This window comes from Ischnura elegans, chromosome 9 (assembly GCF_921293095.1).
Source record: "Ischnura elegans chromosome 9, ioIscEleg1.1, whole genome shotgun sequence".
NCBI lineage: Eukaryota > Metazoa > Arthropoda > Insecta > Odonata > Coenagrionidae > Ischnura > Ischnura elegans.
The window spans coordinates 59,631,215-59,645,593 of record NC_060254.1 but is presented as its reverse complement, the minus strand read 5'-3'; the positions used below and the strand labels follow the sequence as shown (position 1 = coordinate 59,645,593).

The 14,379-nt window shown below is 37.5% G+C and overlaps 2 protein-coding genes across 2 annotated transcripts in view; both read right to left on the bottom strand.

Annotated features, from left to right (window-relative positions):
• The window catches only part of LOC124165337 (histidine decarboxylase), a 156,563-nt gene that overhangs the window by 98,885 nt on the left and 43,299 nt on the right, over positions 1-14,379 (bottom strand). Inside the window, exon 2 of the mRNA XM_046542693.1 lies at positions 3,431-3,506. Within this exon, the coding sequence (XP_046398649.1) occupies positions 3,431-3,485 (55 nt within the window). The 5' untranslated portion in view covers positions 3,486-3,506. The remainder of the gene's footprint in view (positions 1-3,430; positions 3,507-14,379) is intronic.
• LOC124164937 (zinc finger BED domain-containing protein 4-like) lies at positions 9,011-10,072 on the bottom strand. The gene has a single exon (XM_046542176.1). It carries the CDS (start codon positions 10,070-10,072, stop codon positions 9,011-9,013), a length of 1,062 nt encoding a protein of 353 aa, XP_046398132.1.

The following is a 14,379-nucleotide window of genomic DNA, read 5'->3' as shown; positions in this document are numbered from 1 at the left end:
CGAGAGGCGATTGAAACGTATCTCTCTTTCTGGCTCGGATGTCTGGAAGGAGATCGTTCGATGAGTTTCCTTTTCTTCTTTAGGGCAATTGCCAAGGAAAGTGCGTCCTAAAAAATGAAAATACAAGTTATCTTGGGAGCTTGCAGCCGGAAAATACTGGTCTTCGAATGCACTGCAAGAAGGGATGATTTCTTTTTTGGCGTTGAATTACTGTGAAAGATTTTTCGTGGAAAGATTTCAAGTAAGTAATCAAGAGGAATGAAATATATATCAACGGACTTAGTTATTAAATAAAACCTAAATTGAAGATTTGCCCAGAGAATTATAGGAAACCAGTGCGGTTTAGATCCTTGGAAAACATAGATAATAGGCTAAGCTGATTAATGTTACCGATATTATAGCGTAATCAGCTTTAAACTTCCCCGAATGTGGGCGAGCCACCTTACACATTTTGACTGAAGGGCATCTTGTGTAAAGCAGGCCAGTTGATTTCCATTATTAATTTTTTGGTCTAATTATTTACAATTTATCGGCATTGAATTATGGCATTTTTTACCTCTCAAATTTTATTTGTGATGGGTTGCTAGGTCATTGACATTTTATCATATCAATTATCATAAATTTAAAATCTTAAAATGTAATTCAGAACAATACATTTGTGATATAACATCGCGTGTATATTTTTAATGAATTCATCACATCAGTCAATCGGTTCTCATAATCACTAGGCAACGATCCTAAGATTAATTTGACGCAGCTATCCCCTCAATTCTCCTTTTAGCTAATTTTTTACACCTGAGTATTTCTTCTCCAGCGCATCCTTATTTACGTGTTCCATATATTTCATCCGAGGTATTCTTTTTCCGTTCTTGCCATCTACTTTTCCCTCGACGATTGTATTCATCAGGCCATCATGTCTCAAAATATGGCCCATTAGGTCATAGGATATGGCCAATGTCGCTTCCCTTGTGCCTTCGCTTTTTCTGAATCCAAATTCGCCCTCATCAAAGTATTCTTCTGCTTTTTGTTCTATTCTTCTGTAGATGATCATCGTCATTGTCTTCGACGCATGTGTTGTAAGGGTTATGGTCCAAAAATCTTCACAGTTCTTCGCTCTTTTCCTCTCGGGAATAGGGATGATAGCGGTGGGGTAACTAGGAACGTGCTTTAGGGGGGGGGGGGGGGTGGCATGGCCTGGGGTGACGACCCCCCAGGCAACAGGGGGTCCGGGAAAAGTTTTGAAAATTGTCAAGCCTGGAATTACATTTTACATCATTTCGGCTCTAAAGATTTAACTTTAAGCGGATACAGGTGTTGCATGTCAAAACTTGGCAATAGTTTTAAATATTTTTTTAATTTCTCTGAGGCTTTGGGGGGTGGGAGGGGGAGAATCTATCCCCTCATCCCCCCATAGTTACGCTACTGGATAATAGTGTTTCTTTCGAAGTCCTTTAGTACCTCACCTGTTGGATACATTTTACTTATGATGTTTTACAGCTGATTCAACGTATTTTATCCAGCGTTTGTAATTAACTCTGCTGGAATATCGTCACATAAAGATGCTGATTTCAACCCTAGGTCTCTTATTCTAGCATCAAAATCTGATCTGCCAAAATGTGACTTTTATCCGCATTTTCCTTTCGTTATCTATGTATTTCGTTCCTTGGCGATTTCCGTAGTGTAACTCTTCGAGATATCTTTTCATCCCTTCGCTTTAAAATCTAAATTCTTAGAACAGTGTAAAGGACCTGTTTTGAGGCTTTTGGTGTTTTAGTTTTTTGCCAATAGGGTTATACAATGTTGCCACCATGGTGGTGATAAGATAAGCCTATCCTGTCCCTGATAATAAAATGAAATATCTGTTCCTAAGTGATTTGATATGTCAATTTTTTAACTAAACAATTGACATCTTCTTTTTATTAAATATAAGTACCGGGAGTTTCAAAATGAAAGCGGGGTTTTTAACGATTTTTTAACATTGGCGTAGCTAGTAATTTCGTTCGGGGGGGTCCAAAATTATAGGGGAAATTTTTTGAAAAACAGGATACTAGGTAGAGGGTTTAAAACTAATTTTAACACTTTTTATAATCGTAAAAACCTCATTTGTTAAAGAAATATTTTTAAAGCCATAATTTTCAATACTTTGTTTTCTTTAATGAAGGAAAATAATTTTGTTTTTATATTTTGGGGGGTGTCCAGACCCCCTGGCTACACCACTGCTTTTTAATATTCATTAAACTTAACTTACATCTGTAAATCATGCATCAATTGAAACAGCAACTCAGACAATTTGACATAAAAGCCTACAAATGTTCAATGTGAACACCATTCATCACTCGGCACTCGTTAAGACGATAAGCAACTTCTTATCAAACGTTGATTATTGTCTCTCGAGTAACTGTTTCCTCAGCTCCTTCATCGTGTTTCCCTGTCAACGCCCACGGGTGCCATATGGCATCCAGTACAGTGCCGATCCAATACTTTTGCAATGGATATAATAAGTGAATTTTAGCGTACATTTCGGTGCACATACTTAGTGGAAGGTTTCCTCTATTGTTTAGTCAGTGTGAGTTGTGTTCACTGTGTTGAGCTCATATGTATTATATTTTATAAAAATGAACTATGCGTGATTGGAAAAAAAAACTTTGGGCGCTGGCAGGTTAGGAAAGGTCAGCTGGTTGTGGAGGCATTATCACCTGGACTTAATAAGGAACACACGCTGCTAAAAAAAATATAGATTCCGTCGTTGCAATCCAAGGGGACTGCATAAAGGAGGCCCAATTCCATTCAATGGAAGGCTGATTTCTGTTTCCACAGCTGTCGCATTTTAACCTGCTTTCAAAAATATCCGCGGCGCAGTGATGAGTGCAATGCGATCCACCTTTTTTTCAATATTTTGCATTATAACGTTTATGAATTCAAGGAATAGTATTATAAAGTTATAGATTTGATAAACTACATCATCCTGAATGTAAATTTCGGATAACACCCCTAAGTACACCTCATTTTCCGTGAAACTCGTCTCAATTTGTTCGTCAGCGATGCGAGTGGCGACTTTTGCAAACCGATTTAAATGCGCGGTGGGTGACAATTTAGGGGACTACTTGAGGGATCGATCCTCTTTTGCAATATTCGTGAGTAAAAGACAAAAAGCTTTCCGTTCTCCAGCAGCCATCCTTGCTACCAGCGCTTTCTAACGGATAGCGACGAAAACATTCCATGCTTATGCGCATTGTCGCCAACAAAAAAAACTGTTTTAGTTGCTCTTTCATTTGATGTATGGTTTATACCTTTAAGCTAAGTGTAATAAATATCATAAAGCGTCAAAATCCCGCTATTCATTTTGAAACACCTACTTAACAAGTCATGAACACTCTTTTCAACCCAAAGGTTAGTATAGATAAATTTAAGATATAAATGAATGTCTTACCTCTTTTTCTATATTCATCGAAATCCATTGTTGCGTTTGCAGATGATTTACTCATCGCGCCTCGAGAGAATTATGCCTGAAAAGATAAAAAGAATACATTAGTCATCAATCAGTGATAAAAGTTTTAAATGTAACAATGTAATCACCTCGATTGTTGAGTAACGAATTACTCTCAATTAAAAAAAACAATATTTTTATAAGTACAGCGTATTATAGGCAAAAAATAAAAAATAATTGCCAAGGTGGAGACCGATATATTGTGACAATCAATCGTTAGATATTAAATAATCATATTTTGCACTTTTTATACATAAATGTCTATTTTAAGGAGTTAACATGTTGCACTGCACCGCAGCCGGATGATGCAGCCTGATTTAGAGTCCTGGTGATACTGCAGTGCCATGAAGCATGTCAACTACTTAAATAAAGATTTATGCGGGAAAGTGCAACAGATCATTACTTCATATCCTCCGATAATAGTCATGAAAATGGAATGGAGAGCTGCGTCAAACCAATCCAAGGATTTTTAATTCATGATGAATATGCAAAAATTAATTATTAACACAAATAATACATAAAAATCAAAGAATTTTGTGTAAAAAAGAAGTTATAAAACATGTGCTTGTATAGATTCCATGCCGTAAAATGCAACGTCATAAATGTTGCGTTCGCGAAAAATCGTCATTGTGAATTCAACCGTTTTTTAACATGATTTTTTTATCCGTAAAACGCTTGAAATGAAATTATTTGGGAGGCAAGCATTTATACAATTTTTCATATAAGTTCAAGCGATCAAGGGTGAAGTCTACTCCTAAGTGGCGTGATATCTACTCATTCCATTGCTTGAAATAGAGGTCTTGCACGTAATGCATTTTTATTATCTAATTTTGAAAATACTAAAGCAAAATAACTTAGGTATCGGAAATAAATTTTTGAGGACATTCTGGAGAGAAAAATTATTTTTGATTTAATTTAATTTCAAGTTTCGTATTATAATTCATAATAATTAAGTTTCAATTAATTATCAAGCAATGAATGCTGAAAACAACATTTAAGTCAGATTTAATCTTTTCTGTACTACTGAGTTATGCATTGTAATGAAATTAATCACTCACCCACATGAAATACATGGAAAAAGGTGTTTATTGATCTACCAGTTAGCAACCTCATCAAATTTCATCTTTTAAAGAAATGATTTCAGCATTTACTTGCATCTTATAGTTTTCACTTGTGGTGGTTATGTTGTGATGTTGCTGTGAAAGAAAACTCTAACACCCCATGCTTTTCGTTTATTTAGAGCTATATTTATCTCTTAAGGTACGTTTTCATGGACTCGTTTCAGGCGAAGAGACGCGAGAACGGGATCTTCAGCCAATCAGAATCCTGGAATCCATCACGTGAGTTCGTTCTAGGCGCGTCGCCCGAGGTTGTAATCTTCTCAACTTTCTACGCGCGTGAAACTCGCCAATATGGCTGCTCCCGTAAGTTCTGATGATGAATTTATTACATCTGAAAGAGTCGTGTGAATGAATGAAGTAGTGTATCGGCCATATTGGCTTGTTTCACCTGGGTTCAGCGTGCTCCGAAATGCATGTTCCTGTCTCTTTACTGCTATCGTGTGAGTGTGTATCTTTCCTTTCATTCTTGTGTCCTTGTCCATTTCTTCTGTTAATGAGTGGTGAGCTGCCCCAGTGCCATCTATTGGCTTCTCTTGTGGGCAAAAGCAAAGGGAGTTTTCTGTGTATTAAAACCCGCCGAAATCATGATAAATATAGCGTTCTGGTTGCGCAATTCAACTGGTAGAGCACCCGGCCAACAACCGGGAGGTTTTGGGTTCGAGTCCCAGTCAGCCCGCATTTTTACCTCCTGATTACTGGCTTTTTCCATCTACCGCAGCACCGTTGTCCTCGTTCTATTTCTATTATATGTTCCTACCCCTCTCTTTCCTTACCTGTGAATTTATTTGCATGAAATTAGGGAGAAATATACTAACGTATACAATTAGAGACTGCAGTTACCGAAACAGAAATCTCAAACATAAAGCATCTGAGTTCTACATTACAAAAAAATAAATACAGGAATTCTGAGCAGAGCAAAGAGTATCTGTTGGAATGGAAGGTAATGAGAACTTTAAATTCTTATGATTCTCAAAGGTTACGAATGTTGAAGCTTTAGTAGCAACATCACTGTGTTTGCAGCAAACGATGTGTCTGCCAGATGGAAGTCTCAACGTGACAAATATCACACACAGTTCCTACAGCTAATTGAGGTGTATCAGGTAACCGGCTCCAAGAAAAAATGAAAGAATTATACTTATTTGGGTTGAATGAATTAAATGAATTTGTTTATTGTCGTTTCCCTGGTGCAAACAGTGCGCGGTAGCATACTACGCGTAAAGCCCGTTTTATATGGACGCGGACGGTGCTCGTTCTGCGCTACGCGTGCGGGTCGCGTAGGTTCTTATCGGCGCGGACGAAATGCTGTCAACGTCCGGCACAATGTCAGCTGCATGTCAGCTTGCCATGCCAAGAACGTCATACTGCCAGTTCAAGCAAATAGGGTGGTTTCCTATTTTTTTAATTGCCTAAATCGAAAGATTATTACTCCTGGAGTACGTATTTCACGCTTTTACATTTTTAAATGACGATATCTATTTTTCGCCATATAATGAAAAGTGAAAATTTTCAAGCGCGCGAAAACGCGACGGCTAAGTATGAATACTTTTCTACACGATATTTTATTAATGCAGGATGCACGCTACCTTTTTAGCTCCTAGAGCACAATGTTTCTTTCAGGATACGGTAAAAATTAATTTTTTTAAACAACGATATGAATGCAACTCCTTGTAACCTATACAGTAAACAAAAAAACTGAAAATTTTAATGTCTCATTCTTCTTAGATTTTATTTTTAATATTTTTTCTTCCCCGATTGGATAGAAGAGAATATGCCAAAATAATTGGAACGCTTTCGTCGTTGAAGTCCAGGATGGAAAAAAACCTTAAAATGTTACTGGGAAATCGAAATAAGAGGAAAGAAATTGGCAGCTATGAAGAGACTAGCGGATAGGAGACCAGAATGGAAAGCTGCGTCAAACCAATCTTAAGATTACTGACTTCTGATGATGATGAATTCCAGTCTCAACTTCTTTAATCCTTTATAGCCCAATGTTGCTTCTAAGCAGCATTTAAATTTTTGCACTCTCAGTTCTATTCAGGAGATATTTAAACTACGTGTTCTTTTGTGCCGTAAAGTTTAATGGCGAAATCTGTAACTGCCACAATAATTATGATTGACTAAAAATTTTCACATTTTTCAAGTGAAAAGACTTGAATTTTATTTTATCCTAGAAGCAGCTCTCGGTTATAAAGGGATAAGGTGGATTTAAATTTCGGCACTGGGAACGCGCGTGGTGATTCGCAAAATTGCCATGAAACCCTACCTTAACGTGTAGGATACCTATAATTAACTCTTTTACGCCCTTATCAATCGTCCTTTACGTTTGATAAAGGCCTATCTTTCCTCTCCACTACTGGTAGTACTTGGAAAAATATCATCATCATACCAAGAAGGATGATGAGGATCAAATGGATAGACCGAGTAAGTAATGAGGAAGTCCTAAGAAGAATATGAGAGAACAGAAGCCTCATGAAAATATTGATAAGAAGACGGAACAACCTTATAGGCTTACTTGAGACATGCGATGGCCTAATGAAGACAATCGTCGAGGAACTAGTGCATGGCAAGAACGGATAAAATATAAGTAGGAAGGATGTAAAAGAAAAGAAAGACGTAGGTATGTACAGAGGCGCCGACTTATAAAAAATATTGGGGGGGCCCATATCGGAGGTCTTGCTCCGGGAAGAGGTTAAATTCAAAGTGTATCGCAGCACCGAAACACTATCATGATTCATACCACTTGTTTTAAGTTAACCTGCGCACTACCTTATGATTTGTTTTAACACATTGTTGAATTTATTTTAAAAGGTCACTATCGTCATGCATGTAAAATAAAAAATACCAATATATTTTTGTGATTTCACAAAGCATGATATAACTAAATTATTTTCCTGAATTATTGAGGGGGCTCCGCCCCCCCAAACGAATCTTTGAGGGGGCTCGGGCCCCCTCAGGCCCCATGGAGTCGGCGCCACTGGGTATGTAAATATTAGCTGACAGGAGAATTGAGTGGAGAGGATCGTAATACTAATCTTAATATTACTGACCAGTGATGACCATCATATTTCATGTTTTGAACAATGAAACCACCTCATCTTCTTCTCAAGAGTTGCCCTGACACTTTTTTTTTAATAATAATACTTTCATCCCTGCCTTGTTGCTGACTTGTTCAGTCTGGTATTGGATATTAATCATTCTTCTGCTGAGTTAATCTTAGAATGTTAGTATACCTGTGTCTTCGCTGTTGCGTCTTATTACCGGAACGGGGATTTTCTTAAATCTAAATGCGAAAAAATTGATTAAAATTGATAATGATTTTTAATATTTTATTTACCAAACGTTATATTCAATAAGTAATGCCCCTTATTTTTTCTCAGAACGTATTTATTGTAAAGAATCAGAATTTCGTGGCAACATGTATCAATATGTCTTGTCCATGCCCTATTTTTCTACGTAGTACCCATTACGTCCTAAGGCCAAGCGCCAAAATTTTGGGGGAGTTTGTATTACTTGTTGGTAAAAGCTCTTGTCTTGTAGGCGTTGCCATTGGGAACGTGGCTGATCTCTGATTAGGGATGGGCGGTTATGAGAAAAAACCGGTGTTAGGTTAACCGGTTATTTTGAGTGATATCATTACCTGAGTATTATAACCGGATGAAAAAAACCGGTTATATTCAGGTTATATAACCTAAAGCATTGCGTGTTGCATATCTTCGATTCTTTAAAAACCTACCGCATTTTTGAATTTCGTCTTCCTTCTTCGTGGTGAAGTTTAGCGTAGAGTCTTTCTTGTTTTCCTTAGATAAGCCAATTAAAAACCGGTTGTTTTTCTGCCATTTACCTGACAATTAAATTATTTTTGGCATAACCGAAAAATAATTTGACTCCTGATTCCCGCACTCTCTCGCGAACCGTTGGAACTACCAGCACTTTTGCCGCTGCTACACGGCGCACACGGCTGCCACTGGCTGAGGTTTTCCTGCGCCTCTACCGGCCACAGAGAACATTAAAACCGTTTTTTTTTTGATGCAATAGAAAAACCTAGTGGCCGATTAAAACCGATTAAAACCTAAGCGACGAGTACTCGTTGGCATAAACGATGGCAGTCGGGAGAGAAATAACCGGATGAGGGAGTACTCGTTGGGGAAACCTATCGCTGTGGGAAGGTTTTTATCAATGGAAAAACCTAGTGGCCGGTTAAAACCTGAGCGACGAGTACTCGTTGGCATAACCGATGGCAGGCGGGAGAGAAATAACCGGATGAGGGAATACTCGTTGGGGAAACCTATCGCTGTGGGAAGGTTTTTATCAATGGAAAAACCTAGTGGCCGGTTAAAACCTAAGCGACGAGTACTCGTTTGATATTAATTTGAAACATATTAGTCACTGTGAGCCATTGCAGTTAAAGTCCCCATTGTGATTCAGTGATAGAATTTAAAAATATTAATTTTGATAACCTCTTTCCAGTCAGTCGGTTCCTCTTTTCAGTTATTATAATCCCTGCCTTTGAAAATAACCGTTCCGATGGCACAGACGTTGCCACAACTGGCAGGTACTTCATTGCTATTTTGTGCAAGGTAGGATAGAGTACTTTTAATTTATCCCATTCCTGGATTGGGTCACTTTCTAATGGGGAAATAGGTGACACAAAGTACTGAGTGAGTTCATTTGGAACTTCAGTGTTATCCATTATCGATGCATGGATTTTTGTGGCTACCAGTTGTTTGTGGTGGCTCCACAAGTCAAATTTTTCATTTTGTGAAATATTTACTTCCAAGTTATCTGCGGCAGCGATTGAAATGCCTTCATCTTCATTTAGTTCTCGCATCATGAATGCTATGTTTTTGATGGCCTGAGAGCATAGAAGTGGGTCCTTGAAATGAAGCTTTTTGAAGCGAGGGTCTAGTAAGGTGGCTGTAGCTAAGATGGTTACCCCCTCGATCTTGCTGAATCTCTTATGGTCTTCTTCCTGCAGTTTTCTCTTTAGGTTAATACTGATCTCAAAGGTGGGGTTTGCTGCATCAAGGTGGGACTCCAAGCAGTGGACAAGTGGAATGATTTTGCTGCATGTAATATATTTTGAGCCAGAAGTTTCGGTTGTGGTGGACTCTATTGGTCTCAGCAATGCAATTATTTCAATCACCTCTTGCAGCTGAGAAGCTGTTAGCATAGGTGGTGCTTGGGGGAACTTGATCACCACATTATTGACATGGGCACTCAATTTCACAAATTGGTCCAGCATATAAAATGTGGAATTCCAGCGTGTTGCTATGTCCTGCTTCAGCCGCAGTATTTGCCCTTCTGATTTACCCATGTCTAGTTGCAATTTGCGCAGCATATCCGCTCCTGCAACGCACTGCCTAAACCAGGTGACCAGACACTTAATTTGGGTGATTATCTCCCGTAGACCACTGTTGACTCGATTGCCTTGCTTGGCACCAAATTCAATGTATGTGCAAAGCATGGCAAGTGCTTTTTCTTTGTGAATGTGTCAGTTACACTTTTCACTATGTTTGCTGCATTGTCAGTCACAACAGCAGTAACATTTTCGGGTGCAATGTTCCATTCTGCACAAACACTCAAAAGCATTCTGGCTAAATACTCTGAAGAGTGACTTTCTCGCAATTCTACGACACCCACTGTTGCAGAGACTAGATCATTGTTGTTTAAGTAATGCACTGTTATGCCTAGGAAGCTTTTAGTGTTTTTTGTCTCACACCAGATATCTGTTGTGAGTGTTATGTTTTTCATTGAAGCCAATGTGTCTTTGTACATGTTTGCTATAAATTCATATTTTTTATCAATCATTAAGGTTACTTTTCTTCTACTTGGAATTGTATATAAAGGCACTGCTACTTTCATCAAGTACTTAAACCCTTCATCTTCCACATGAGAAAATGGCAAAAGGTCTTTGCAGATCATATACAAAATGGCATTCGTTATTTTATCATTTTTACTGCCACCATCTGTGTAAGAAAGAAGAATATTTTATGAGTTGACCTTGGTAATCAATAAATAACTCATCGAAATTTAAACATCACTTTGAACTATTTTCAGGTGGAAAGGTTGTTTATGAAATACTTCCAAAACTCATAAATAAAATACTGAGTCTTGGGGAGACTCAGTAAAGTTTATTAGTCCTTATCTATGGAAATGATGTCATGGAAACTTTTTAATATCTGTTGGACGGATTGATACTGAGGCTAATCAGATAACAAATTTGTATGCAGTGCATTTACCTGCATAGGATCTGATTTTCTTGAACGAGTCTCTAATTTGCAGTTGATGTGGCTGAGTGTCAGCCAGAGAGAGCATTTCAACAGTATTTGATTCACTCCTACTTGCATGATCACTTTCGTTTTGGTCTGTGTTTGCAGATGGGCTCACTATCTGCTAAAAAATGAATGAATTAAATTTGTGGTATACATATATGCTTATTCTAGATAAGTGTGTCACTGCTTGCACATCATTTAAGTAGATGACAGGAGAAGTATCAGACATAGGTACATGACATTGAAATATTACCAAAGGCATTGAACAAGGAGCAGATGAAGGCCCAGATTCATCATCTAATGCATGTATGCTCACTGTATTAGAAGGAACTCTGGTGACTCTGCCACTTTGGCTTCGAATGACCTTAAAAGTAGTAGAATTTGTGTTTAACAAATTGACGTACACCTTCTTTAATAAGAATGCAGCTATAAGGTGATTAATTATGTGATAAATCATTAGATCGTTTCCCTAGCTTCTTCTTCATAATTCTCAAATACTAAACACGATTATTTTCAAGAAAAAATTGAGCTTTCTTTTGCCTAATAAGTTGGATATTTATAAAATAAATATTTTGCAATTAAAATGCTCTATTAAATTAAGATAAATGCCAAACTAATGGTAAGCTCTACCTCATCTCTCATCATATCGGAATGCATCCGCATCATATGATTTTTTAAATTAGTGGTATTCCCACACGCAATGATTACTTTACCGCAAGTACGACATGTCGCACTCTTTCCCGAGTTTTTATGAAAAAATTTCCATAAATGACTTTTCAAGGGAGGCATTATGAATGTTTTTTATCACAAGCAATTCAGATCTACTGCGATAAAATTGCAAAATACGAATATAGCCACTGGTTCTTGATTCTCACGCGATTAGAGATATATTAAAAAACGACAAGTGCCGCCGATTTTTTCAAGTGAGGATCGAGCTTAAATAATCGATTCAACGATTAAATCGACACCCCATAATCGATTACATAATCGAAATAATCGGAACCAAATAATCGATTATCATCAATAATCGATTATTTTCACCCATCACTATGTAGGAGCGGCACAAGTGCTGGTAGTTCCAACGGTTCGCGAGAGAGTGCGGGAATCAGGAGTCAAATTATTTTCCTCGGGTTATTTTTCGGTTATGCCAAAAATAACCTAGTACTCAGGTTAACCGGCGTCGAAAAATAACCGGTTTTTACTCGTTTAACCTACTAAAAAAACCGGTTATAATTAAAACCGGTTATTTTTGCCCATCCCTATCTCTGATGGAGCTCTGTTACTGCATCTCCTGAGGCTGTAACATTCTTTACCCATCACCCAACTTTACTCCTACCAACTGTAGCCTTGCCATACACTACACAAAACCGTTTATGGATGTTCACCAAGGTTTCTTTTCTGTTCACAAAAATTCAATAAGAGTACGCTGCTTTTAACGTGAGTCGTATGTAGACACCATTTTGACGATGTACTACGGTTCAGCTATCAGCTAGAACGTGGCTAGAACGGTGTCAAACTTCATCAGCGCAGAGAACAAACATCAGTTGTGAAGCAACGACAAGGACATCAATCTATGTATATCAATGGCTTTTTAAAAAAAGTGGGGCATTACTTATTGAACGACCTTCGTACGAATATGTGATGATACGAAATTCGAAAAATCCGAGGAAATGAAATCAATCCGCTCGATTCGTTGACAGGAACATCGCCATTACTGCTGGTCAACAATTTCTTGGTTTGTTTACAAACACGGTAGTGACATGCCAACTCGAGCTGGCTTTGGTTGAATTAAATGATTTTAATATTATGATAATATTTTTAATATGTTTTAATAGCATATAATATTAGTTTTTCATATAGGATTACCGTAAATAAAAGAATAATGCACTCGTTATGATCTGCGACCAGTTTCAGCCACATGTATACTCTAACTTGCCTTTGGCATTGTTGATATATATTTGTAATTTTCACCATTATTAGATACACTTTGACGCGGACGGGTGGTTAGAGTGCTTCGGTGCTTACGACACTTCGTTCGTTTTGCCCGGGGTTCGATTCCCTCTGCCGGACGACAAATTTTTTTATTTTCTTTTTCCTGTTTTTGTGTTTATATTTTTTTCAAGTGTATCTAATTGGTTCACCTATCCGGCTTTAGGAGTTTAAACAAGTAATATTTACGATGAATGCGATCGTCACAAATCCTGGGCTAGAATTGGGTGTCCGTTTCATTTGCCATTATATTGAAAAGTGCTGTGGAGAGAAACAACAGTAATGCGCTTAAGTGTGGAATTAGCAATTATGTAATTTAGGATACACTTTCTGTTAAATTAAAATTTATTTAATACCAATTAATTGAACTATTAAGATATTAGTACACAGTAAATTCATTTCCAGCACGTACGCTGTGCACAAATGGCTGTCACTCACAATCAGACCCGACTTTGCAACTTATTAAAGCATTTATCAGTACATGGATAAGAAAGATACCTTATATCGAAAAGAATTCTGCCTGTTTCAGCCATTTTCTCATAGCTTGAAAATGAAAAAAGCTGAAGTTTCCGCCCACTTTTCGTGAGTTAGTGACTTCATTACTGCTTTTCTTCATGAAGTTGCTCACAGAGACCCAATCGTTGATCGAAAGAATCGTAAATAGAGTGTTAACTCAAACGAATCACCTGATACGGATGGGCGAAGCTGAGAATTAACGGTGAAGTGGTGAGCCTCTCGCTCAGATCCAGTAACTTCATGACCAAATGAGCGGAAAACCGTCGATATTTTGCCACTCGGTAGCTCGAGAAATCGGTGACGGATGTAGTAACGAAAAAATTCGGTCTTTTAACTCTTAAAATTTAATCGCATTCAACAATAATGAATAAAACAGGTGAACGAACCCGTTACAAATATTTGAAAATCTATTGTATTACCCTTCCTCCCCAGGACCGCCATTTTTGTTGTTTTATTAATTGACTGCAATTTGGAATAAAAGGTAGTTGCCCTTTTCCAAATGCTATTGCGTACGACAAGTTTAGGCTCTCAGATCCATCATACCGTTTCATGTGGGAAACCAAAAACTTTTTGTATAACAATAAATCTTGTTTTATATCACAATGTTACATGGAATATGTTACACGGATTAGTAACTTTTTCCTAAAACATGTTATATGTAACTTGTTTTATATAACATGTTCACACAGTGTAAACGCGCCTTAAGTGATCACCATGAAGATGATTTAGTAATATCGAAACCTAGGTCGTAATTAATTTTATAACCGTGGAAAATTGCGAGTATTTATTTAAGTACATTGTCTGATGATTTTCCTATGGAAGGAAATACAGAAGCTTGCAGTTTACCATGATTGCAAAAAATAGTACACCCTAGATTTCAATGTTATTCGATCATCTTTAAGGTAATCAAACAGATGATGTATCATTATTGAAACCTAAATTAGACTTCATGGAAAAATTCGAAATTGCCAATAGCCCGGTTGGACTTTGCCAT

Excerpts from the sequence above, each read along its gene's own strand:
- LOC124164937 (XM_046542176.1), bottom strand. The coding sequence starts at position 10,072 with ATGCTTTGCACATACATTGAATTTGGTGCCAAGCAAGGCAATCGAGTC.